General features: G+C 37.2%; 1 protein-coding gene across 3 annotated transcripts; it reads left to right on the top strand.

The window, feature by feature from the left end:
• Nucleotides 1-21012, top strand: LOC143857185 (uncharacterized). Of its 3 annotated transcripts, none has more exons than XM_077367576.1 (8): nucleotides 1-363; nucleotides 3049-3290; nucleotides 12800-12876; nucleotides 17307-18891; nucleotides 18992-19155; nucleotides 19322-19511; nucleotides 19964-20597; nucleotides 20687-21012. In XM_077367576.1, exons 2-7 carry the CDS (start codon nucleotides 3137-3139, stop codon nucleotides 20542-20544), a joined length of 2751 nt encoding a protein of 916 aa, XP_077223691.1. In that variant the 5' UTR covers nucleotides 1-363; nucleotides 3049-3136; the 3' UTR covers nucleotides 20545-20597; nucleotides 20687-21012. The 3 variants fall into 3 exon arrangements, with proteins under 3 accessions (XP_077223691.1, XP_077223692.1, XP_077223690.1); XM_077367577.1 differs by lacking the exon at nucleotides 1-363 and adding an exon at nucleotides 1935-2238; XM_077367575.1 differs by lacking the exon at nucleotides 1-363 and adding an exon at nucleotides 1936-2143.
• The last annotated feature ends 4347 nt before the right edge of the window (nucleotides 21013-25359 follow it).

Genomic DNA, 25359 nt, shown 5'->3' with positions numbered 1-25359 from the left:
AGGGAGAAGAAAGAAAGAGGGAAGATAGCAGAGGTGTTAATCGATCTAGGACAAATTGCAGAGAGATGGAAAAAACCTCTACTTTTCTTCTAGCAAAAGCTTTGTGGGGGCCTTTGGTGATGCCCCAAATGTCATCTATTCCTCCCCAAAAGCACAACCAATTCCTCAGCTTTTACTTTTTCTCCCACCTTGCTTTACCCACCTTCTTCTCTTCTTCACCTTTGCCTACCACTCTTTAATGAAGGACACACAATACCCATCAAGGAAGTTGTTAACAAGAGAGAATTGAGTCTTTAGACTATCTTGGATTATCAAATTATCAGAGGCTTTAGGAATGTCTTTGAATTGAGTTGAGAATTGCAGGTACGTATGGGTTGTTTTGGGTTGATTCTACGCTCTTGTGATTTTACGCAATTCCTTTTTTTTTTTTGAAAAAACTTGAAAGGCAGAGAGTTTTTTCTTCTCTCGTTTTCTTTTGTCTATAAGCTGTACAACTCGTTTGTAGCACTGACTCGACTCGACTGAGTCGAAAACGTAATTGAGAGTAACGATTGCAGTTGACTCGTTGTATAGTGATCGGGACGGTTCACCTGGTGGGATCTCGGCTAAACACTAGATGCTGACTGGATGGCATGGATATTCTGGAAAATTTTGGAAAGGAAAAATATTTCTAAAATTTCCTTCTTATTTTTGACAAAAATTTTTTAACTTGAAATAATCCTATTCAATTTTTATTCAGAGAGATCCTCGGTTTATAGTAATATCCCTCTACATTAACCGTAACCATAATAGAAATATTTTTTTTTGCCATGCAAACAGATCGTTTGTTTTGGATTTTGAGAACAGATTGTGAGTCAAAAACTGACTATTTGACTTAAAATTAGGGCCGTGATATTTTTTTTTTGGATTTTTAGAATTTACTGTGAGCTTGAAACTGGTTATTGGACTCAAATTTACGTTTACTTTGGAGTCTAATAATCAGTTTTGGACTCACAATCGGTTGTCAAAACACAAAGGCCCTATTCGTTTTTTGAGAAATAACTGTGAGTTCAAAACTGATATTGGACTCAAAATTATGTTTAATTTCGAGCCCAATAATCAATTTTGGACAGTTCTCAAAATCCAAACCAACAGGGTCTAAACATAATTTTTAGCCCAATAGTCAGTTTTGGATTCACAGTCAGTTCTGGGCTTAATAAAATTGCGGTTATTACTGAGCTGAGCTAGCTCAGTCATTCTGCCCGAGTTGGACGAAGTAGAACAATAGCTAGCCGGGTGTCTGGTTCTGAGCCAAGCTTATCTCACCAGAAACTAGTGAAAAGGGCCCTACTCCTACACCTAATTGGGGTTAGATAAAAACGGTTAGACCAAGGCTACGTGGTCCATAGGACAAGGTGACTGATATTTTCACCCCCTTGCTGTGGTACCATAAAATCCCACCAGTTTTGGTTGGTACAACTCATTTGAATGTTGAACAAAATGAGGAGTAAAATGGTGGGCCCCACCCTATTGGTTTGGGTGGAGATTGGTAGGCCCACTACATCAAAACAATTGTAAAATTTTGGCACCACAACACACATGCTCGGCATGGTTATAAAATGTTGCGCCCCACCCCATCATATCACGAGGTGTAAAATAATGAACACACGATATGCATGGGTTTGGGAAGAGATGGTGGGTCCACTAGATCAAATGTGAAATGGTGGTCCCCACCTATGCTATACTTGGGTATAAAATGTTTGGCCCCACCCTATTTAAACAAACAAGAGGTATAAAGAAAAGATTGTTGGAAAGATAACAAATGAAAATGGAAAGAAACATGGTTAGTATATGGATTAAATAAGATGTTGATGTTGACATCCAAAATTGGAAAGTCAAAAAAAATGTTTGGCCAGTTTAGAAATTAGGCATTGAACCACTTTCTTTCTATGCCGACAAAATAAGAAGTCAAGAGTTGAAACTAGGCATTGAACCACTTTCCTTTCTTGTCGGTTCATAATTCCTTAGTTTTGCTGAATTACTGCAAACCAGGTTCATAACATGATATCCCATTAACCAAAGCAGATAACTCAAGTTGGGACTATGTTTAGGACTGCTTACAAATTGTTTGGGATTCATTTTCTAATCCAAAGCAGAAAATTATGTAAGTTCTAGTGCATTATGATAAACTGAAAGCTTGAAATTTCAGTTAGTATTCAAGATTTTCTCTGTTAAACTGTAAAGAGAATGACCAAAGTGGTATTTCTCCCTATAAACTTGAAAAGAATTAAGCTTTTGATTCTTACAGTTCTCCAAACATACAATCCTTGAAATCCAATGTTTCACTGTTTCTTGCTATTTGAAAGCTCCCCTCTGGTTATTTATCATAATATTTTTCATATTTGGTGTTTGGCAAACTACTTTCTTTTCTTCTCATCGTTTAATGTATTCCCTAATACTGTAATCATGTGGTTTCTGCAGTGTTTTAAGCGGGTTTGATTCTGCCTTGGATGTAAAATTGACTTGGAATCCAGTGTTTCATTGTTTCTTGCTATTTGAAAGCTGTCTTCTGGTTATTTATCATTGTATTTTTAATACTGGGTGTTTGAAAAACTAATTTAATTTCGTCTATTCGTTTAATGTACTCCCAAATCCTGTAATCATGTGGTTTCTGCAGTGTTTTAAGCGGGTTTGATTCTGCCTTGGATGTAAAATTGACTTGGAATCCGGTGTTTCCTTGTTTCTTGCTATTTGAAAGCTGTCTTCTGGTTATTTATCATTGTATTTTTCATATTGGGTGTTTGAAAAACTAATTTAATTTCGTCTCATCGTTTAATGTACACCTTAATCCTGTAATCATGTGGTTTCTGCAGTGTTTTAAGCGGGTTTGATTCTGCCTTGGATGTAAAATTGACTTGGAATCCAGTGTTTCATTGTTTCTTGCTATTTGAAAGCTGTCTTCTGGTTATTTATCATTGTATTTTTCATATTGGGTGTTTGAAAAACTAATTTAATTTCGTCTATTCGTTTAATGTACTCCCTAATCCTGTAATCATGTGGTTTCTGCAGTGTTTTAAGAGGGTTTGATTCTGCCTTGGATTTAAAATTGACTTGACAAGCAGAGAAGGTCCTGGACTCAAATACCCAATTAGTTTTCATGGCCAAGAGATCACATAAATGCTATGCGCGGTATGAAAAAGTGCAGTTGGGCTGTATGTGGGGTTTGATTAGTATCTTTGACTTTCGCCATGGTCGTTTCACTCGAAGATTAACGTCAGATAGTAAGCGTGGGAACGTCAGGCATGGTACTGGTAAGGAGTCCATTGTTCCATGGTAAAGAACTATTTACAATATAAATATGGATGATCATTTCATAAGTTTCTAAATTATTTGATTTCCTTTATGAATGTTCATTTGATATTGCTCTAAAGTATTTGATTTTTTCCTCTATCCATACCCAGTTCCACAAAAATTTATGCCTTGGCTCCATTTCTCATTTGTTTGGCCAGTTAGCTGAATGCAAGAACAACATTTAAGTCTTCTGTGTTTGACATACTGATGCTGTTTTTTGGAATTGTTGATAGTTTTCTGTTAAAGGATAAAGGATAAAATAACGCCCTTTGCCCAACAGCTTAAGCTTTTGGAGAAGTCGGTAAGTTTCTAACATGGTATCAGAGCAAAAAGTCTCGAGCTCAAACCTACCAGATAGCAAAAATCCACATGCGATGGTCGGCCCAAAGTGGGACCACATGTGTCACATGTTTGCCAAGTGGGCCACATGCAGGAGAGTGTTAAAGTATAAAAGATAAAAAAACGCCTTTCTCCAACAGCTTAAGCTTTTGGAGAAGTTGGTAAGGTAACATTTTCAACACAATTTTGTTTCAGAACTACCACAGCCATTTAGTTGCAATTTCATACTTTATTTGCCTAGTATTCTGACATTGGAATTTCAGTATCTGCATATATATATTACAATGGTTTGATCTAATTATCAAGCATGATTAGACTCATTGATTTCTACCATTACCAAATCAGATAAATCAACTATCTACTCAGATGAATTGATCTTCTGTGTAAAGGAGAACGTTTTTCCTGACTGATGCAACAGATATAATGGTAACCTAGGAGAAAGCTTTTTCTTGACTGATGCGACAAATATAAAGGATACAAATGGAGATAAATAGAAATTCAGAAGGGACATCAAAACTACTAGAAGTAAAAGCACCTGGAGTCTCATATTCCAATTCAAAATTGTATCAAAGTGAAAGGCTCCTCAGTAGATGAACTAGTCTTTGCTTTACTAAGCAGTAACCAGTAAGAGAAATGCTTCTGAAGTTCATATGCCTTGAAACAATGAGCTTTTCAATTGAAACTGTCTAAGGGTATTACTACACAAACATGTAACCAACAATTTTTTTTTCTCTGAATGACAAGAGGACTCATTAGTCAAAAGCAAGGTACAGCATGGCCTAGTTGGTCTAAGCTAATGAAAAAAGTAAACATAAGTAACGAAAAGACAAAGCAAAACCTAAACACAAAAAACGAACAATGTTGTGAACTCGTTTATTTCTACACACAGCACAGTTACCAGGTAAATATAACACTTTACGGTCATCATATAAAGGAGTCTTCCATGAAGAAAATGAAGGGGGTTTTCTTGAGTGATGACATTTAAGTGACAATTCAACTGATCTAAAACCTTATCCTGAAATCTTTTTGGAACTTAAAAAAGAAGAAGACTTGTTACTTTAAGTGAATGTTGATTCTTTCTGGCAGCCTGATGAAGATATTATGAATTATTTCCGTATTATTTAGTTTCTAGGGATTTATAGTTTCTAGGCATTTATTTTCTATGTTATTTATTTTTTAGGCTTTTATTTTCCATGTTATTTAGAATTAGGAAGTTTAGTCTTTTAGGAATTCTTATTTTAGTAGGTTTGTATCTTTTAGGTTGTTAATTGCCTATTTATAGGCCTCTTTACAGCTTGATTGTAAACTTTGAAGATTATTGATATTAAATAAAGATTATTATCCCTCTAATTCTGGTTTTCTTCTCTTCTCTTCTTAAATTCGTCTATTCTTCTGATTATTTTCGTCTCTTCTTCCCTTATTCTTCTAACTCAATCCCCTTTTGTCTATTTCTCTTCCCTTTTCTCAATTTTTCTTCACGGTGTTGCATCAAATTTGGTATCAGAGCAAAAGATCGAAGATCGAAGATTTCTTCCGGCAAAAGAATCCAAGCATTAGCAACCCAACAGTCCACCACACCCCAGAACCCGTCTAAATTCTTCACCCAAACACCAACTGAGACCCCCTTCAAACCCCAGCCATCCGAACCCTGTTAGTTCAGCCATTTCACCTTGTTTTCAGAAGTCCATAACCCAAACCATAACCTCTTAATCTGATCCTAAATCGAACACCTCAACCCAGCCCCCTTTGTTTTACAACCAAATTAGTCACCCGAACCACCTTAATCTAACCCCACACTGTAGCTGTGCAAACCCCATCAACTTAGCCTACAACCAGCCTACAACCCAGCACAGCTTTATTGTAAACTTTGAAGATTATTGATATTAAATAAAGATTGTTCTCCCTCTAATTCTGGTTTTCTTCTTCTCTCTTCTGATTTCTTCAATTTCTCTCCTTAAATTCGTCAATTCTTTTGGTTATTTTCATCTCTTCTTCCCATATTCTTCTAATTCAATCCCATTTCGTCTATTTCTCTCCCTTTTCCTCAATTTTTCTTCACTGTGCTGCATCAAATTTGGTATCAGAGCAAAAGATCGAAAGGTCCAAGATTTCTTCCAGCAAAAGAATCCAAGCATTAGCAACCCAACAGTCCACCACACCCCAGAACCCGTCTAAATTCTTCACCCAAACACCAACTGAGACCCCCTTCAAACCCCAGCCATCCGAACCCTGTTATTTCAGCCATTTCACCTTGTTTTCAGAAGTCCATAACCCAAACCCTAACCTCTTAATCCGATCCTAAATCGAACACCTCAACCCAGCCCCCTTTGTTTTACAACCAAATTAGTCACCCGAACCACCTTAATCTAAACCCACACTGTAGCCGTGCAAACCCCATCAACTCAGCCTACAACCAGCCCCTGCAACTCTACCATAGCAAAACCCCCTCTGTCGGCCTACCCTTTTCAATTGATTTGACCAACCAGCCCAGCCAAACACCATTCTAAACCAGCCCCTTTGCTGCCTTAACCCCACCATCAGATCCTAGACCCACCTCCCTCTCTTTAAGCTAGAGAGGGCAGGATTTTCTGCCTATTTTCAGCATCCCTGAAAATTAGAAAGTTAGATCTTGCGCGTGACAGAAAAGGTGAAAAGGCTGGGTTTAGGTCTTCGATTTAGGGTCGGATTAAAGGTAAAGTTACATTTTATATAACCTGCAGTGACCGGTTACAACTTACTCTCTTTGAGCTGTGACCTACAGATAGAGGTAAAGGTTTTATAAAAAAATATAGAAAGTTGCTTTTATGCGCAAGTTAATTTTTCAAGTATTTTTTCGGAAAGGCAAGGGCAAGTTAATACCTCCAAGTCTCCAACCTCTTTTATAAGTCATTGAAATTATCCCCCCTTTTCCTTAGCTGGACACCCCGGCTTAAGTATTTTTGTTACCTTATCATATAAGGTACATTCCTCACCCCTGTTCTTCCCTAGGACACCCCTTCCCAATTAAATTACACTATTTTACCCCCCAATTTTTACTTCTCGGCACCCCAAAACAAAAAAAGATAAAAAAAAGAAAAAAGGGGAAAAATCAGAGAAAAAGAAAATCTTTTCTTCTCTCTAGTGTCTATCTCTTCTTTCCAACTACTTTCTCTCACTTCATTCGGGCTAGTTTTGCTCAAAATTGGGTTTCGCCACAAACACGAAAGTTGTTCGTGATAACTTTTCGAGTAGATCAAGTCTACTTTCGGCAGTCAACAGTGAGTGCAATTACTACTTTGTGCAACTTTGGGCGTTCATCCGTTTTGGTTCGACTATTGATTTGAGCTATCCAGGAGTCCGATCTGAGATTCACGATAGACGTTGTACTTCTTTCGACATGTTAGTCAGATCAGACAGTTGATTTTAGTTTTCGACATCGATCCCTATGCCTCCACCAATTATTCCATATCTTGATAGGTACGACAACAGCTATTGGAATGAACACACTCCCTTTAGCTATTATGAGGATGCATGTTTACAGTTGATTGATGCTCTAGACGCATATCATGAGTACAATGGCCATGATCGCCAAGCGATTATCTACTGGGCTAAAGAAACTGTGCGACGATAAGCCCGATGCTCATGGGACCACATGGAAATGTACCGACGTAGAAGAAGCGAGCCTCCAATCTGTCGTTGGAAGGATGTTCGTGATTTTTTTATGGATCTTTATACGCTCCACTATCTACAGAGATTGAAGCATGAAGAAGCCGCTCGACGAGAAGAAGCAGCTCGCCATGAACAAGAAGCAGCAGCCCGTCGTGCACGCGAGGCTAAAATTGAAGCTGAGAATTTAGAGCGTCGCATGCGTGAGTTAGATTTGCAGAGCCGTTCCACTACTTCATCTATCTTACCCGTTGCTGATATTCTTACGGGTCCAGATGCTAGTATTGATGAGATCATTGATGTTGAGCCTTTGATTCCATCAGATTCAGATGGACGATTCCGAGTTAGAGACTCAGTTGATTGCTGATATTGACATCATTACGCATGAGGCTTTTGAGATTTCTGCCGCATTGATTGCTGATCATCTAGAGAGTGAGCTTGATCCATTGCCCGAGTCTGAGCCGAGTGACCAGATCGTTGAGGCCTTACCAGAGCATACGCAGCACGAGCTGATCATTGATGATGCCGATTCCATATCGTTATATGAGCACACTGATAGCATTACTTCTCCTGTAAATGCCCTGATCGAGATGATTATGGAGGTCGAACCCGCCGATTTCAGTGCGCAAGATGGTCGATGCTGATCATGGATTGATACTACCCATAGTTGTTTTGCCGATCCAGGAGGCGTATGTTGCGATCTCCCAGCTAATTTACTTCTCCAGCACAGATTCTGTTCGCATGAGTTTACATGGGCACTTTCTTCCCTCTTCTTCCGCCGACCTTGCAGATGCTTCTCCTGATTGTCTCGAGCGTTAGACATTATGATTGCTTCCGCCGGATTACGTGTTCTACTACTTCAGTGGATTATTTACATCTTTGACCCAGGTGGACTAGAACTCGAGGGCGAGTTCTTTTTCAAGCGGGGGAGAATGATGCCGATATTAGGAATTATTTCCGTATTATTTAGTTTCTAGGCATTTATAGTTTCTAGGCATTTATTTTCTATGTTATTTAGTTTTTAGGCTTTTATTTTTCATGTTATTTAGAATTAGGAAGTTTAGTCCCTTAGGAATTCTTATTTTAGTAGGTTTCTATCTTTTAGGTTGTTAATTGCCTATTTATAGGCTTCTTTACAGCTTTATTGTAAACTTTGAAGATTATTGATATTGAATAAAGATTCTTCTCCCTCTAATTCTGGTTTTCTTCTTCTCTATTTTGATTTCTTCTCTTCTCTTCCTAAATTTGTCTATTCTTCTGATTATTTTCGTTTCTTCTTCAGGTTATTTTCATCTCTTTTTCCCATATTCTTCTAATTCTATCCCCTTTCATCCATTTCTCTCCACTTTCCTCAAATTTTCTTCACAGTGCTACATCACAGCCCCATCTGAAAAAGCTCCATTTCCTAAAGAAAAATTGCCAAAATAAATGGCAATCATATGACCGTATAATTTTTAATTTTTTTCCAAATTGAGTAACAAACTTACTGAAAGGGCAAGCAAAACTTATGTTTCACTAAGTAAATATATGTGCACAACTAAATAAAATAAATGGAGATAAGATTTTCATTATTTTGAGACTATAATTGACAATGTCTGGGAAAAACGTTTGACAATCGGTATCGATGTTTGACCATTAGCAGTAAACAGAGAGACAAATCAGCATAACAATTTCCATCCAACAATTTATTTTAGAACAAGAGAAGGTATTGTGACAGTGCTCAAACAAAGAACATCACAGATCTGTTTCAGTAGATCTAATTCTACTATGAAACAAAAGATGGAGCAAATGCAGTGTAAGGGGAAGGAGTTTAAGCTGGTAGAATCCTTCTTTTTTTTCATGGCACAACAAATCATCATCCTGGTGCAATGGTCTTGAATGATACAAAAGGAAGAAACAGAATGAAAGCGCAACTAAGGACTGATATTTAGTAGGTACAATAGCAAAAAATTTGGCTAAAGGAGTTGATAGAAAGAACTTTCAAAGGGATTGAGGGTGAAAATTTTGCATTAAATTAAGAAATCGTTAATTATTTTCATTGAGTACTACAATTCAAGTAGTAGAATAAGGAATCCTGGGTTTGGAGGATGTGGTAGAGGTACAACCGGTCATGTAGTGGGCAATGCTAGTTTTTATAGGGCGATGATAAATTCACACCCGGTGTAGGTAATTCACACCCCTTTAAAGGAGGGTATGTGGCAGAGTTTAACGCTTTTTACGCCAATTCGCGTTAAAGGGGTGCGAATTTATCATCACCTTCTCTATAATCCAAGTTTCAGCATAGGAAGTGCAAGATCTGACCGGGAAAAGTGCATGTCTTATGCATATCTGATAAGGGATTTGTTAGCTTCCATCGCAGAAGGAATTTCGTGGAGCGTCTGTTGCATGAGAGAGCATCCACCTCAGATGAATTAAATGAATAAGACAAAATCCTCTCTCATGCAACAGACGCTCCGCGAAATTCCTTCTGCAATGGACGCTAGCAAATCCCCTATAAAGATTGAAATCCTAGTTGGACAACCAAGAGGGGGGGTGAATTGGTTGGGTATTAAAAATTTTACTCTTTTAAAACCCTTTTTAAAAAGTTTACTAACACTTATTAATTAATCTTTGGTTAATAGAGATTAGCAAAAATAAAAGTAGAAGAAAGAACAACCACAAAGCAAATAAGAAAAGGGGAAGAGTAATAGAAGAGATACCACACAAAGATCTATAGTGGTTCGGTCTTATAACTCCAAGACCTACTTCAGTCTTCTCAAGTTTGTGTCCTTGAGGGAATCCACTAAAAGTATGATTCTTGATACAACGAAGAAGGCTCTGCGTCTTCAACACTCGCCCACAAAGATGGCTCCGCATCTCCGAGCACTTGCCAATTCCAAGGGGTTTAATATTGGTGCCCTTTCCACCTTTACAATGATTTTCAAATTACAATGTGTGAATGCCTTCTCTTAAAGCTAATACACCACTTCAATACAAGAAATCTTCTCCAAATGGATTGCAAGTGAGCCTAATGAGAACTTCTCCAAAGATGGGATTGCAAGTGAGCTTGGGAGATCTTCAAAGATGTTGAAGGCAAGTGAGCTTGAGTGATTCTTCTTCAAATAGATTGCAAATAGGCTAAAGGAAATCTTCTTCAAGGTAGATTGCAAGATTTAGGGCAAAGAAGAAGAGCTTTTGTATAGATTGCTTGAAAAACTTAAATCACACTTAGGGCTCTTTTTTCAAGCTTGAAAAAGTGTTAAAATGATGAAAATAAACTCATATATAGCCCCTTAGAAGATATAACCGTTGGAGGACATATTGGGCATTTTTGGGCTTTTAAAAATAAAAAAAAGAAACAGCTGCAACTCCCAACGGTCATATTTTCCCGACGCCAGACGTTTGGTTGCCTCCTGTGATCAACCAGATGATCGGGCAGACCTCTGCTGCAAGGTCTGGTTTGCAAGTTCACTTATCAAATGAATGAGTTTTTCTCTTATTTTTTGTACACATATGTATTGCTATTAGGAAAGATTATGGACCAAAATTTAGCTCATTTTGAAAACGTTTGGGTCCCTTTTTGATCAACCAGATGATCAGACCAGATTTTTACCGCAAGGTCTGGTCTGCAAGTTTGGCTAGTAAATGAATAAATTTTGTTCCCATTTTTGTACATATTAAAGTAGATATGAGATAAAGGTGTGGACAAAATTTTAGCTCAATTGGAAAACATTTGGGTCCCTTCGTGATAGAAAAACAAATAGTCTTAATTATGGTTTTCAAAGGATGTTTGGATTTTTGCTTTAAAAATACTTTGGAAACTCTTTGAAAATAATTTCAATCATATTTTGAAGTTGATCTCCATTCAACGTACTCTTGAATAATCCTCTTGAGTCCGGTGGTTGAATAAGCATGCTTAGCCTTTCTTGTTCATGCTTGTTCTTTAGTCTTCAACTTGACTTAGCTCTTAATGTTCCATCTTGATGTTGATTGTTCTTCTCTAAGGTTCAACTTGATTTGTCTTCGTCCTTCTTGATTGACGGATCTTCACTTTGCCTTTGATTGCCATGTTCTACCTAGTTGTCCATCTTGGTATTCTAAATTTCCTATGTAAGCTTATCATGATAAAATCATTAGTACCAACCTACTTTGATCAATTTGGGTTCGTTGTCATCAAAACTATGAGTAGTGGCCCCACATGGGAACCCTTGGGCTAACAAAGATCCCTAGAGCAATATCTTGGCACTGAAATACATGGTTTATGTGATCAATTCCGAACTTCAAGGGACAAACAGCTTGTAAAGGCCAAGGCTAAAAATTGTATTCCATGTTGGTTTCTGATCAGAGGGTGACCATGAAAACTCCAACACGTAACCAGTGTAAAATTCATGCAACTAGAATGGGCACAATCATGATCCATTTTCTTTCTACCTCTAGCATCCTTAGGTACAGGACGAGGATTTTGGACCGAGCAACCATTGCTGCTCTAGATGTAGAGAAGGATACTTGATTGCCTTCTCTGTACCATCAAGGAAGAGCATTTATAGCTCTTGATATCCCCTCGCTTCAGAGATAACTGAAAAGACACTTGATTCCCCATGTAATGAAATATATATTTTTGTAATGTAAAGCATAAAGAGCTTGAGCTTTGATGAATTCTCTAGAGTAATCTATGATTGATCTAGGCTCAAGCGAACTTGAAGGATTAAGATTATTTTGTCAGAAACCTTACTAAGGTTTAGCTGTTGAGGAAAATGATGCTATTTGTTGGGCTTCCAAGACGAGGTCAGGTCGTTGGAGGTTGGCACACATCATTGTCTAGTCGGTTAGAGTTTAGAGGTGTCCTCTGTTCCTGTTTTGTATTCACAGTTTGAGTTTGCTTGCATTTACGCATTTGTGCAATCCTTTCTTTAATTGTTCTTTTATTCTATAAGTTGTCAAACATAACTGATTAAAAATATCCACAATGTTTTCTTCTATTCCAAACTGATTAAAAATATTCACAATGCTAACACTGGAATATGTGGTTATGTTGGTTGTAGGGATCCAAGAAGAATTTCTAAGATGGAGGGAGAAATAGTCATGTAATTTATGCCTCCCTAATTGGGAGTGTTTTAAACTATAATGAAGATTATCTCCACTCATACTTTAGACTAACCCATCTAATCAAACAAAATTTTGATCTACGAACTGCTGGCTTACAATCAATGGCCTTCTGAGGACACAAACCTAGGAACAAACAAGTGAAATTGCAACGCAGAGTTTTGCCCAGATGATGCCGAAATTGGCTTATCATTCACAGGAGACTAACATAGGATAGAGAATCCAAGGCCTCCACAAATAATGCACACACGGATTCCTTTTTTTGTTATGAATATGGATCCAGTGGCGGCCTAATTAACTGTATATTGCGTACAATGAATGAACTAAGCGATGGTATATAAATTCTTTTGGGCTCCTTTCAATGGTTGTATTCAACATGTTAAAGTGTTGATTTTTTGGGCAGGTGTTGGACACTCAAGGCGCAGACATACTTTGCTCACCAATTTTGATGAAAAGCATCACGGCATCCACCATTTATCTGTAAGTTCACAAAAAGATGCATAAATGTAGGTCTCAATGTTTGAACAGTTTAGATATGCTTTTAAATGGTTTTTACCAACAAACAGTCGATTGGAATAGATTGGTCGTTGCATCTTATCTTAAGCCTGCCTTTCTGCTTCTAGTTGTCTACAATTTTCACATGAAAAAGTTAGCTTAGTTTAGATAAGTTATTATAAACTTATGATGATTTGCTTTGATATAATGCCATCCTTCACAATAACCATGGAGTAAACTAGGATGATGGGCCATCATTAGTGTTAACGTGTCTTTTTAATTTTAGTTAATACGGTTTAAATTGAGTTTTTAATAATGTTTTAAGTGATAGGGGATGTGTCTTTTTCTTTTAAATCATTTCAAATCACTCTTTCAAATCACTCTTTCAAATCACTCAAGTGAAGTTTGCATAAAAGAGAGGGCCATGTGAGCCCAAGGTTCTCCATGGGTTCAACTAATCACCTTTTCCTTGTTGTCTGGATGCTAGCAAACCCAAATTAATTAGTCTTTATGGACTAATGTATTGCGTTGTAGTATTGTGCCTTAGAAAGGAAAGTCACATGTGAATCCAAAGTCAGCACATCTAGCACAATACAACACAAGTACACAACACATGGCTTGCGGATGAACATGCACAAAGAACCAAATGAGCCTGTACATACATTGAAGACATCCTCCTTGGAAGGTGTTCAAGTCAAGAGCTCAACTTAAAGATCCTACAAGCATGCATTGCACAATACCAAGAGGAGCTTGAAGATGAACAAGTGTTGGTGATCTTCTCAAGCAATCAAAGTGAAGATTCAGGAAGAGAAGTCACTGTTGGTGGGATTTGTTGCGGTTGGAGATTTAAGATGAACAAGAAGTGATGCTTTAAGGCGCGTAATCGCTTTCCTTAAGACAAATTTCGCCCCCACCAGTAGTGGGCAAAGGGGATCCGCGAATTGCCTCCAAGATACAATGAAGCCTTGCAGGAATGTCCTACAAATGTTTGACGACGCTTTGCATAAGCGGAATCAAACCAAAAATGCCCTTTAAGAATTACAAGCCTTAAAGAAATTCACTAAAGCTGTTTCTGCAGAAAAACAGTATTTAGTGTACTCAATCTTTAAAAACATGAGAGTAAACAAGAAAGTAAGGGAATTTCATGAGAGAAAAGTACAGTAATAACTATCTCTTGAAAAGACAGATTTTCTGCTCTTTTTATAGAGCCACAAAGTCTTTTCAATGTGAAAAGCATCTCTTCAAAGTACCTCTTCAAAGTACCTTTTAGATTGGTTGTATAACGGCCGTTAGATCGCACCTCTTCGCGAAATAACTAATTTGGATCATCCAGAATGTGTCCATTGAGTTTGAAATCATCCATGACTGTTGGGAAGCAAAAAAGACACGAAGAAATTAAAATTTGGAAGTGAAAAGATATGTCCATTTTTCTCCCAATGGATAGATTTTCGCCCGGCCGCGGTCGATCGGGCTACTCGCAGTCGCCCGCCGATATGCTTTTGGAGTTGTTATTTTTTACGATCCAAAGAACCGCGGTCGACCGGGCCTACCGCGGTCTACCTGCCATACCTTTCTGGAAATCGTTTATATTTCCAAATTCCAATCCGCGGTCGCACGGGAACCCCTGGTCGACCGGCCTTGTCTGAAAATCTATTTTAACTTCTCTTTTTCTTTTGATAAAATACTTTCAACTATTTTGACTTTACCCAAAATATTTTGAAAATATCTAACAGTCACATGGATCAAAGCAATCACAAGTGTTCAATTACAAGCTCAAGAGCCCAAGGAAGACCTTTGAAGCCAATATAAACAAGGTGCTAAGTAGTTTTACCTTTTAGATTATATCAGAGATCTTTTTCAAAGTGATTTTGCATTTCAAAGTGTCTTTTAAACTGTTTTCAAAAGCACCCTTGAGACGCATTTGAATTTCTTGAAAAACATAACTCAGGAGTTTAAAGACATGTTTTGAAACCTTAGACCAAAGCCCAAAGACCATGTCCCAAAAGATCAAATTTTCAAAGTTAAAACCAAATTTAATACAAGACCGATTGTTGGGTTGGGGCCGGGCGACCACAGATTGGTGCTAGAAATTCCAGTAACCAACATGTTTAATAGGGTTGGTCGACCACCATAGTTTAGTCGACCGTGGGCCATCGGGGACCAAAATAAAAAATGACCAGCACGTAAGTGGCGGGCGACTGACCCTCCACAGTCGACCGAGCTTGCGCAAAAAACTAGCCGTTGGGGCTCAAACGACCAGTTGATTTCTTGACCGTTTTTATTCTTTTTCTTCCCTTTTTTAACCTCAAATGGTCATGAATCATTATGGGCTATATATATGTGATATATTCTTACATTTAATAACTTTTGGACCTATTAAAATCTCACTTGAGCTTAAACTTTAAAACCTTTTGATTTCTTCCAAGAGCTTGATTTTGCATATCTATTTGAAGAAGATCTCTACTGGCTTATTTGTATTTTGTTTTTGGAGAGTTTTTTTGAGCTTCATAATTGTATCAAGCCTAATTAAGAGGCTATGAGAGTTCTTCATTCTTCGTCCTTCATCATTTGTATCGAGGGTCTCTGATTCGGCCCATTAAGAAAGGTGAATCTGGCATTGTAAGAGAGGCTTATGTTTGGCCCTAGAAGAAAGGTGAATCCGGCTTGTAAAGAGCGTGTATCCCTCATTGGTGATTGTACCTAGCCCTCCGACCCGGGCTTTGTGTGGCATCAGATTTAGTGGAGAAAAATCCCAAGGAGAACCAACTTGGGGAGTGGAGTAGGCCTTCCAGGTAGAAGGACTGAACCATGATAAATCTTTGTGTCTTCTCTTGTGGTATTTGTTTCTCTCGAAGGACCGAACCATGATAAATCTTTGTGTCTTCTCTTGTGGTATTTGTTTCTCTCGAAGGACCGAACCATGATAAATCTTTGTGTCTTCTCTTGTGGTATTTGTTTCTCTATTTCTCTCTCTCTCTCTCTCTCTCTCTCTCTCTCCGCTTTGACTTATCTAAATCTCTTGGGTGTTTAATTCCTTATTAGCATTTGAATGTACATTGAACTTCATATCTTTGGTAATTAAGTTAATCAACTAATAATCAATTTGTAAATCAATTAAGGAATTGTTCATATCTAGTGTATATCTTGTATTCCCATTTAAATCAGCTTGATTCTATCAAGATTAAAACAAAGGAAATTTTGGAAAAAAGGCTTAAAAGGCACCAATTCACCCCCGCTTGGTTGCCACACCTGTATTTCAGGCCAAACTTATTTCCCACAAAATGTTGGAAGTCAATTTAAAGTGAATGCACTTCATTAAGTTGCAAGTCTGAAGTTTGGGTTTCTTGATTTTCGTAGGCTTTATGGGCTCTAAAAGTTTAGGGTTTTTGTGAAGAGCTTTTCGACTCAAGTTTAGGAGCCTTCTAGGGTTTCTTTTTTGAGTCCATATATAAATGACGTAAATCCTTAAGGCTATGTTATGAATATGGTGAATAAAGCTTCTTTGGTTGTACAAACCTCTCCAATTGATCTCTCTCTTGAGTCAAGTTTAGAAACCTTCTAGAGTTTCATTTGACTCTACACATCGAAGTTATGAATTTCGTTTCATTTTGTCCGAAACTTTTCGTTTCGTCCTGAAAACTAGAACGGAACACCCTCAACTTCCATTTCGTTCAGAATTTCGCCCTATTTCGGCCTGTTTCGTTTGAAACAGGGTGTTTTGTCCTGTTTCGGACGAAACAAGGCATTTTTCGCCCAAAACATAAATGTCTTTACTACTTTTACTGTCCGTTTACATAAGATTTACATGTAAACAAGGCAATACCCACCATTTAGATTTATTAAAAATAGTTTCAAGATCCATTTCTAAAAGGATAAAAAGTCAACTTTTCAAACGCTGAAACGGCCTAAGATATATACAGTATAAATACGTCATATATGGATTACATTATATGGGATTTCAGATCTTACTGGTGGATCTAGGCTTTCCTATCAACATGTTAGAAAATCGGCCAATGAAGTGGCCGATAGGCTTGCCAGAGATGGCATCAATAGGACCTCTTTAGAGTTTTTCGATTTCCTCCCTCCTTGAGGGGCTTGGTCATTTTGTTTGCCTTTTCTCTCATGTACCACTTGTAATGACCAACTCGATCGTGGGGTTCCCCATTTCTTTCTTCATTTAATACAGTCCATTATCATTCAAATAAATATAGATATATACATTATATATATAGAGAGAGATAAATATGCATGTAAAATATGGTAGAGCAATTTTCATTTGCATGGTGACTGCCAAGTGCCAACAAATCCTACATGCATAAATATATTGACAATTTTATTGCAGAAAGCTTTTCATTTGCATCATGACTGTCAACAAACCCTACATACGTCGATAATTTTAAACTTGAATGTTTCAGGACAATGATGAAAGCAAAGGAACGAAGGTTGAATGTTGTAATACAAGCATTAAAGCCCTCATGGACGAAGAGATGTCTATAGTGAAGTCCTCAAAGAAGCAGATTCCTACCCCTGTGGTTGAACATATAAGACCAGATTCGGAACACAAAGATTGGTCCGAGAAAAATCATAGGCAGATGAATAAGACTCGTAAGGTAGTATTTAATCAACACCGCCATGATTTGCGAGACGCTGTACGTTTGGAACCTCATCAAACTGATCAGGAAAATTCAACAGAAATATTTTCAGCGATGGTAGAGTTCTATAGTCAGAACTATCCTTTTCAAGATGTTCACCAAGATCATAAGAATAGAAGTGATTCTATACAAGCCCAGAAAAGTAAATCTCACATGAAGGGCAACCGGCCCAAAGGAAATCTCGGTAATCCAATGGAGGCTTTTCTAAATCGGAAATTTGTCGATGAAAAACTACTCAACGGACATGGGGCTCTGCACCAATCCAAAGAATTTATGGATGCATTAGAGATATTAAATTCAAACAAGGAATTATTTTTAGAACTCCTACAAGATCCTAACTCACTTGTTTTGCAACACATTCAAGACCTGCGAAATGACCAGGCAGAGAAACTATCTAAAGTTGAAGAAGAGATCAGAGATCCAAGGAAATATGAGGAGGTTGTCAGTCACAAACACTCCCGAAAAGCAAACATTCATAATCTCTTCAGAAGAAAAGATAAGCCGCAGGGCAATAACCCATCAAACAGAATAGTTGTTTTGAAGCCTGGCCCTGCAAGCCTTCAGAATCCTACAACTGTAACCAGTGCAAGCTCTTCAACACGATCTCAATACACTTTCGGAGATCGAGAAAAGAGTGAACGAGTCACCTCCCAGTTTTCCCTTAGAGAAATTAAAAAAAAGTTGAAAAATGCCATTGGAGAAAGTAGAATGGAGCAACATCTAATATCTGAGGAGAACGTGGAGACAGATTTGGCAAGCAAAAACTCTTGTCAAAGTGAAAGAACCTCCAAATTTTCAATGGGTACTAACAGGAACAATAAGAGAGGCAAACCAAAAGAACATCAATCAAGCGTTGATGCTAATACTTTGCAAGGTGTTGATAATAACAAAAATTTAAACATGAAAACTGTTTCCAAAGCCCAGAGAAGAGAGTCAAGCATATACAAAGAAGCTGAAAAACATCTTTCTGAGATGCTGAATATTGGGGATGAAGATGAGAATTTGGCAACAAGACCAGTCCGACTATCATTTGGAAGAATACTTTCTCTTCCTGAATACGACAAGGTGTCTTCTAATTTAAGTCCAGGAAAGAACAAGGTACCTGGCTTTGTATCAGGAGAGATAATCTATTCCCCTAAAAAGAATTTCCAAAGTAGCAGTGAAAATATATGGTGGTTCAAACAAGGAAACATTGACCACCGTTTAAGTCCATCGAGGCAGAATTTAGAGAGTACAAACTGCGGTTCTAGCTACAACCCAGGTGTGGAAGTGCAAGTGCCCAAATCGAATCCAGAACTCTCCGAAGCACAGGAGAGCATCTGTGTTGGCGGAAACTCCAGTGCAATAGGTATTCTGTATTTCTGTTCATAAAGTTTTGTTCCAGTGAAAAGCATTTTCTAAATCTTCCTTTACATCATGATTTAGCAATTACATGAATATTTCTGCAGGTATTATGGGAATTGTAGAAATTAAGGATACTATGTGCATGGAAATAAGTAACCTCTTGGATGTAACCCAAGAACCAGAGGCTGGACCCACTACCAGCACCAACCACATCATTGATGTAACCGAAAGATGTGGGAATGAGGAACTCTTTGAATGCTCAAGGCTGGTAAGTTACTGGATTTTCGAAAGAAATAAAAGAAATTGTATAATTGTTTCATTAATAAATAGTTTCCATGTTTTTATTGGTAATGTTGCTTATGATTTCTTTCATCCATAAAAAAAATCAACTAAATTAATTATTGCATGTGTCGATACTATTTATTCATATCCAGGATTCATTGGAAGAGAAGCCACAACTGGGATCCCCAGTACCATCTTTCTCAGTAAGCCCTCTATTCATCCATGAAATCGAAACTCCAGAGAGCATCAGCGAAAAGCCAGAGCGGCCAAGTCCAGTATCTGTTCTAGAGTCATTCTTCTCAGAAGACTCTACTAGTCCTGCAAGCTCTGTAGCTAAAGATGGTAAGCTTCTAAACATACCAACACGCTATGTCACAAGATATCGTTCTCGGGATTTTCACAGCAAGGGAAAATATCAGGATATACTAATTTTTATTTTATTTTTTAGGGTTTATATTGAGAAAAACTAATAAAATAAAATTATTTAAAACAATGTATAATTTAAAAAATAATAAAAGAAAACTATCGAGATATTTCGTGATGTTATCGTGATATTTTATGATAAAAATGAAAATATCACTATATTTTTAAATTCTCAGGATTATTTCAGGATTTTGTTGTTCTATCAAAATGTCAGATAAAAACGGCGTTATTTTGAAAATATTGGAGATATTTGTGACATAGCCAAAATGCAATGACGCTTCTATAGTTTCTTTTTTTCCTTCTTTTTTGATGTATTGAATATATTAATTACATAGAACAAATCCACAAAATAATCTGTTGGATATCTACAGCTGAGTTGGCAATGCCACGGCGAATTAATTTCGAAGAAGAAGACAATTCTGCTCTAAGGGTAACTGCACCTGATATAAATCTAAGAGCTTGTATGGAGGACAAAGAATCAAAATTTGAGTATGTAAGAACTGTGTTGAAAGTCTCTGGTTTTAGATGCGAGGAATTCAAGCGAATGTGGCATTTTTCAGACCAGCCACTTGACTCGTCCTTGATTAATGAAGTGGAGACCACATCAGCCCAAATTTCTGAGGACCGTAAGCTTATCTTCGATTGCATAAACGAAGTTCTCATGGAGGTTTATGAACGATATTTCAGTTGCTCACCATGGGTATCTTTTATCAAACCCAACCCCCGGCCAATCCCTGTGGGGAAAAATCTTGTGCGAGAGGTATGTGAAGGCATTGATTGGGATCTTGTCCCACAGTTCCCATGTACATTAGATCAGATCATTGGAAAAGACATAGCGAAAATTGGACATTGGATGGACCTTCGATTTGAAGCTGAATGTATCGGTAGCGATATGGAAGAGGCCATTTTAGAAGAATTGATGGACGAGACAATACTTGAATTGTGGACTTGACAACCCAGCAATCTCAAGATTTTCCACGCATATACACATCTCTTGCTACAGAGGTAAATGGGCAAGTCATATTTATTTGATTTTCAAGAAAATACAAACATCTAAAGCCTTAGTTGATTTTGTTTTTTCAAACTGGTGATAGGTGTATGACGAGTGCCATGCCAGTTTGACTGTGGTGATTGACGCTAATCCTTGTGACAGTAGGGATTTGTTTTACTAATGTAGAATTTGGAAAGAGCAGGAGTTCATCTGGCTGAGCTCAATGGTTATAAGCCATTGTCCCCCATAGTTTGTTCATTTTGTTCATTCGCTTATCATATCCCCGGTGTTGTTTTCATTAATGGTGTTGTGTATTAGTTTGAAGCTATTGTAATTAAAAAAACTAATGAGAAACAGAAGAAAAAAAGAAGAAGATTCAGTGTTGGTTTTGTATATTGTATTCATATATGACAAGGTCTCTTCATTGTATTTGCAGCAGTTTTCTTAGTTTTTTTTTTAAATTAACTGTAATTTATTCAAAAAAGAAGAAATGAAGGGAAATTGATAATAGCTTCCAATATAAAAATTTAAAATATCAAGCAAATGACACTGTTGGGATAGCAACTAATAATAATATTTACGGAATTATGCTCTGAAACAAGAAATAACCATTAAATGTAAAATAAAATCATGGTTTGAGAGTATACAGTAAAGAGTTCTAAATTCTTTTGCTTTAAAACAAACATAGGATATGCTCTTATAAATCTTGGTTAAATGAGCACTTTCCCCCAACATCTCGCTTCTCCACTTGCCAGTGTCCAAAAATATAAAAACCAAATGAGCAAGCAACAAGAAAAAGAAGAAAGATTATAGCCTTTCTGAGGAATTTTAGAGATTTTTATTAATCTTTAATCTTGGATGATTTACATTGAACACAAGGAGTGTTTTATAGAACACTCAAATGATAAACATAGCAAGAGAATAAGATAAGTATGGAAAGTCATTATCCTAATCTAATTCACTTGCCTAATCTAACCCAACCAACCAATATAGCCTAATCAAATCAAATCTTCTAATCTCATAATATTTGATCTGATTTGATTTCATTCTCTAATATGCCCCCTCAAACGTATGTGGATTGAAAAATCGATATATGTTTGATTACAATAAAATCCCCCGATATGAAAAATAAAATTCTCCACTAGAAACCCCCATGAGAAAATAGAATCCTCTAATTTGAACCGCACTACCAAAGTTTGATGATGAATATTCCCTGTTGTTGTTGCCGAATGTCAGTAGATGATTGCCGAAGAAGGCGCCGCTTATTGACGTACCACGAAGAGGGCTTAAAAGCCAATGGATCATGATAGATCATAGCCTCAATGGGGCTAAATGATACTCAAGCCTCGATGGGCGAGTAAGAATGGGCCACTATGGGCCAATGCCGAAAAGGGCAAGAATGTGCCTCAATGGGCAAGACACCATGGGTTGATTTTGATTATCAATCCTCATGGAATTCAAATTCTCTTTCAGGCACACACTTCAAAAGAAATGAAGCACCTCAACTGAAAGGAGTCAACATTCCAGGCACGCACATCAAATGAGGCACCTCAACTGGAATATGCTATAGAAGAAAGATATAATTGAAAAGAAGGAAAAAAAAATGAGAAACTGAGAAAAAGGCGACATCAAACGGCTGAGATGATAACGGTTACTACCGGCAAGAGAGCGAATACAAGTATAAGGACAATGGTAGATTTTTTTTTTATTATTTATTTTTTGACAAAATCTAGAATTTCTACTAATTCTTTGATGATTGACAATAAACATAATGAGTGCTTTTATAAAGCACTTACGAGAAAAACATGGCAAGAAGATAAACACAATCTAAACCTAGTTGCCTAATCTAAACCAACTTGCTTAATCTATCACAATCCATCCAACAATCAAATCTTGGAAGATATAATCTTATTCTGAGATGGATTTGATTTGATTCTCTAGCATGCCCCCTCAAACTTATGTGGATTGAAAAATCAACATACGTTTGATTACAATAGAGTTCCACAATTAAATTCCCCAACTTTGCACACTGTCGAAGATGTGATGACGGAGTTCCTTTGATGATGATGACTCAAATCAGATCTCAAGTGAGATTCTGTCCCTTCCATTGATATGATTGACTTGTCATCATTACTACCTGCCTTGCCTCATTTAGGAGCCATAAATTCACTTGACTTGGAAAGAAAAGAAACTCTTGAAAAGTTGAATCGATAACAGTTTGAAGAAAAACCATGGGAAGTATGGAAAAGGGTGTGGATACCAAATAAAAAACAAGGCAGCAAATATCAGCCCTCTCATTTGAGTTGAAGATCCTTTCCAAAGGGACTGACAGAGGCAGTAAGCTAGGAGGGACTGCTTAGGAAAGATGGTGGATAGCTAGGGCAACAAAACTAAGAGGATGAAAATTAAAAAAAAAAAAAAAACACAGCAGTAAAACAAACTTGTAAAAGATTGTGATGGTGGCTGGGCGGATGGCTAATCCGGAGCAAAGCTTCTAGGATTGTGGCCAAGGCCGTTCCGGGCAGGATTGACTTGCTATGATACCAAGAAGAATTTTATAGATTTCTATTAATCTTGGATGATTTACATTGAACACAAGGAGTGTTTTTATAGAACACTCAAATGATAAACATAACAAGAGGATAAGATAATTATGGAAAGACATTATGCTAATCTAATTCACTTGCCTAATCTAACCCGACCAACCTATATAGCCTAATCAAATCAAATCGTCTAATCTCATAATATTTGATCTGATTTGATTTCATTCTCTAATAGCCTTTCAACCATAAAGTACTGATGGTGATTCTTTTCATTAGAAAAAATAAATTTCTGTTACAATGTTAGTTCATAATTCATTATGTGTTTCTTTTAGTAACAACAAAAACATAATTGTGTGGACATGAATTGTAATGGGGGATGAAAATGATGAGGCAATTGTTCTGAACTATTTACAAGTTGCCATATGCCTATAAACATTCAGGCAGACAACATAATACCCATCAATGTTTGAGGGAATATGGCGATGCTAGTGGCAGTCAAGGCTTGGACATTGTTAACATAATATATGGAACCACCAAATCTGTCAACAAAAGTGAAAAGGTCACAATCCTTTCTACAATTGACAATGACTAGAAACAAAAAATTGGACGATTTTGGATCTCCCCAACAAGTCAAGTGTGAAAATACCCTGAAATTCGAAGTGGTAATATACACAAGTAAAATCAACAGGTCAAAGAAATAGAAATAGTTAGTGCTCATACTATGCATAGGAAGACATTGAGGATAGCCATGCTCATTCATAAGATATACCCTAATAAACACATGATTTACATACTATGCTACGTGAAAGTCTGCATCTACTTCTACTGATGTAGATCGACCAAGAAGCTAAGGTAACGGGTTGTAGCGATGTGGACAGTCTACATCTACTTCTACTGATGCAAGGAACTCCTCGTGTCAGTCAAAGTGAGGTAGATCGACCTGCTCTAATTCCATATTAAAAACTGATATCATTAATCTTGGTTAATTACAATCAACCCTTATCAGTGCTTATATAGAGCAATTAAATGATAAACATAAAAAGATAGAGATAAACATGAAATAGATAAGACTAGAATAATTCTAATCTAACCTAGCTACCACATCTAGTCTAGTTGCATAATGCAACACCCAGATGATGCAACAGTGAGAATTGGTGATATCATATACATTAACATACAATGATGACATCTCATATCATCTTAACAGTAAGAAAGCCCACGACCGAGATAGATGTGCTCTCATTTTTGTCTGAAAGTCTAGTGGAGCTAAAATGGCTGCCAAAAAGTAGTATCATTCCAGTTCAATTGAGAATTCATACCTTTTTTTGTTAGAATTGTATATCCCTGCATTGTTATGCTGATCTTTTCGCGGCGATGATGACAGAAATAGCCTACCGTTTGAAAATAAACCATCATGGTAGAAGAAATCACAATAAAAACATAACAACAACTAAGAAAAACAGCTTATAATATGTTAGAAAAATATCCATATCTTAAGAAGCCCAAATATGATTCTTAAGACTGTTGGATAAAATAGACGGATCAGATTTCTACAGATCTTATAAACAAATAATGAAAAATGACATATGGCTTAGTTGAACCCAAACACATTACTTGAAACGAAAACATGTTACTCAACCTCAAAACAGTGCAAGTTGAAGCCAAAACTCCATGTATTATAAATCAAACCATAATTGAAATAAAACATGGAAAACAGATTGCACTTCTCTCTTTTGATGAAAACCGTCAGGAAAAATCCAGATTCGAAGAGAGAAGGCTGAGTCGTGCCACTGGTCACTCTCCTTAAGAATCGTATCCACCCCCTACCGGTGCAACCGGGATCCGCGAATCGACGCTCCAAGATAAAACAACCAGATTTGGCTCCAGTCCACGTGCACTCGTTGACAGGTCCACCCAGAACCACCTTAGAACTATGCTCAGACATGGAAGGAATGGAAGGAAGGAGATGAAGCAAAACCAGAAAAACATAACCCTTTTTCTGTGTAAATCTCTTTCTTTTTCTTTTGGCAAAAGCCACCCCAAACATCTGTTCAAAGATAAAAGCTTACACCATTGTGTTTTTACAAAGATGTTTCTTCCCATTTTTATAGACTTCAAAGTGTCTGTTGAGAAATAAAAAGCCACCAGTAAATCCATAAAACGTTTGTCTCCCAACATTTACGTTTGTGACCGTTGGAGATAAAACGGTTTTTCAACTTTAATGGGTGTTATG

The sequence above is a fragment of the Tasmannia lanceolata genome, unplaced genomic scaffold (genome assembly GCF_043159265.1).
Source record: "Tasmannia lanceolata isolate RefF3 unplaced genomic scaffold, GAP_Taslan_0.1 ptg000024l, whole genome shotgun sequence".
NCBI classification, from domain to species: Eukaryota; Viridiplantae; Streptophyta; class Magnoliopsida; order Canellales; family Winteraceae; genus Tasmannia; species Tasmannia lanceolata.
This window is presented reverse-complemented; position numbering and strand designations above follow the sequence as displayed.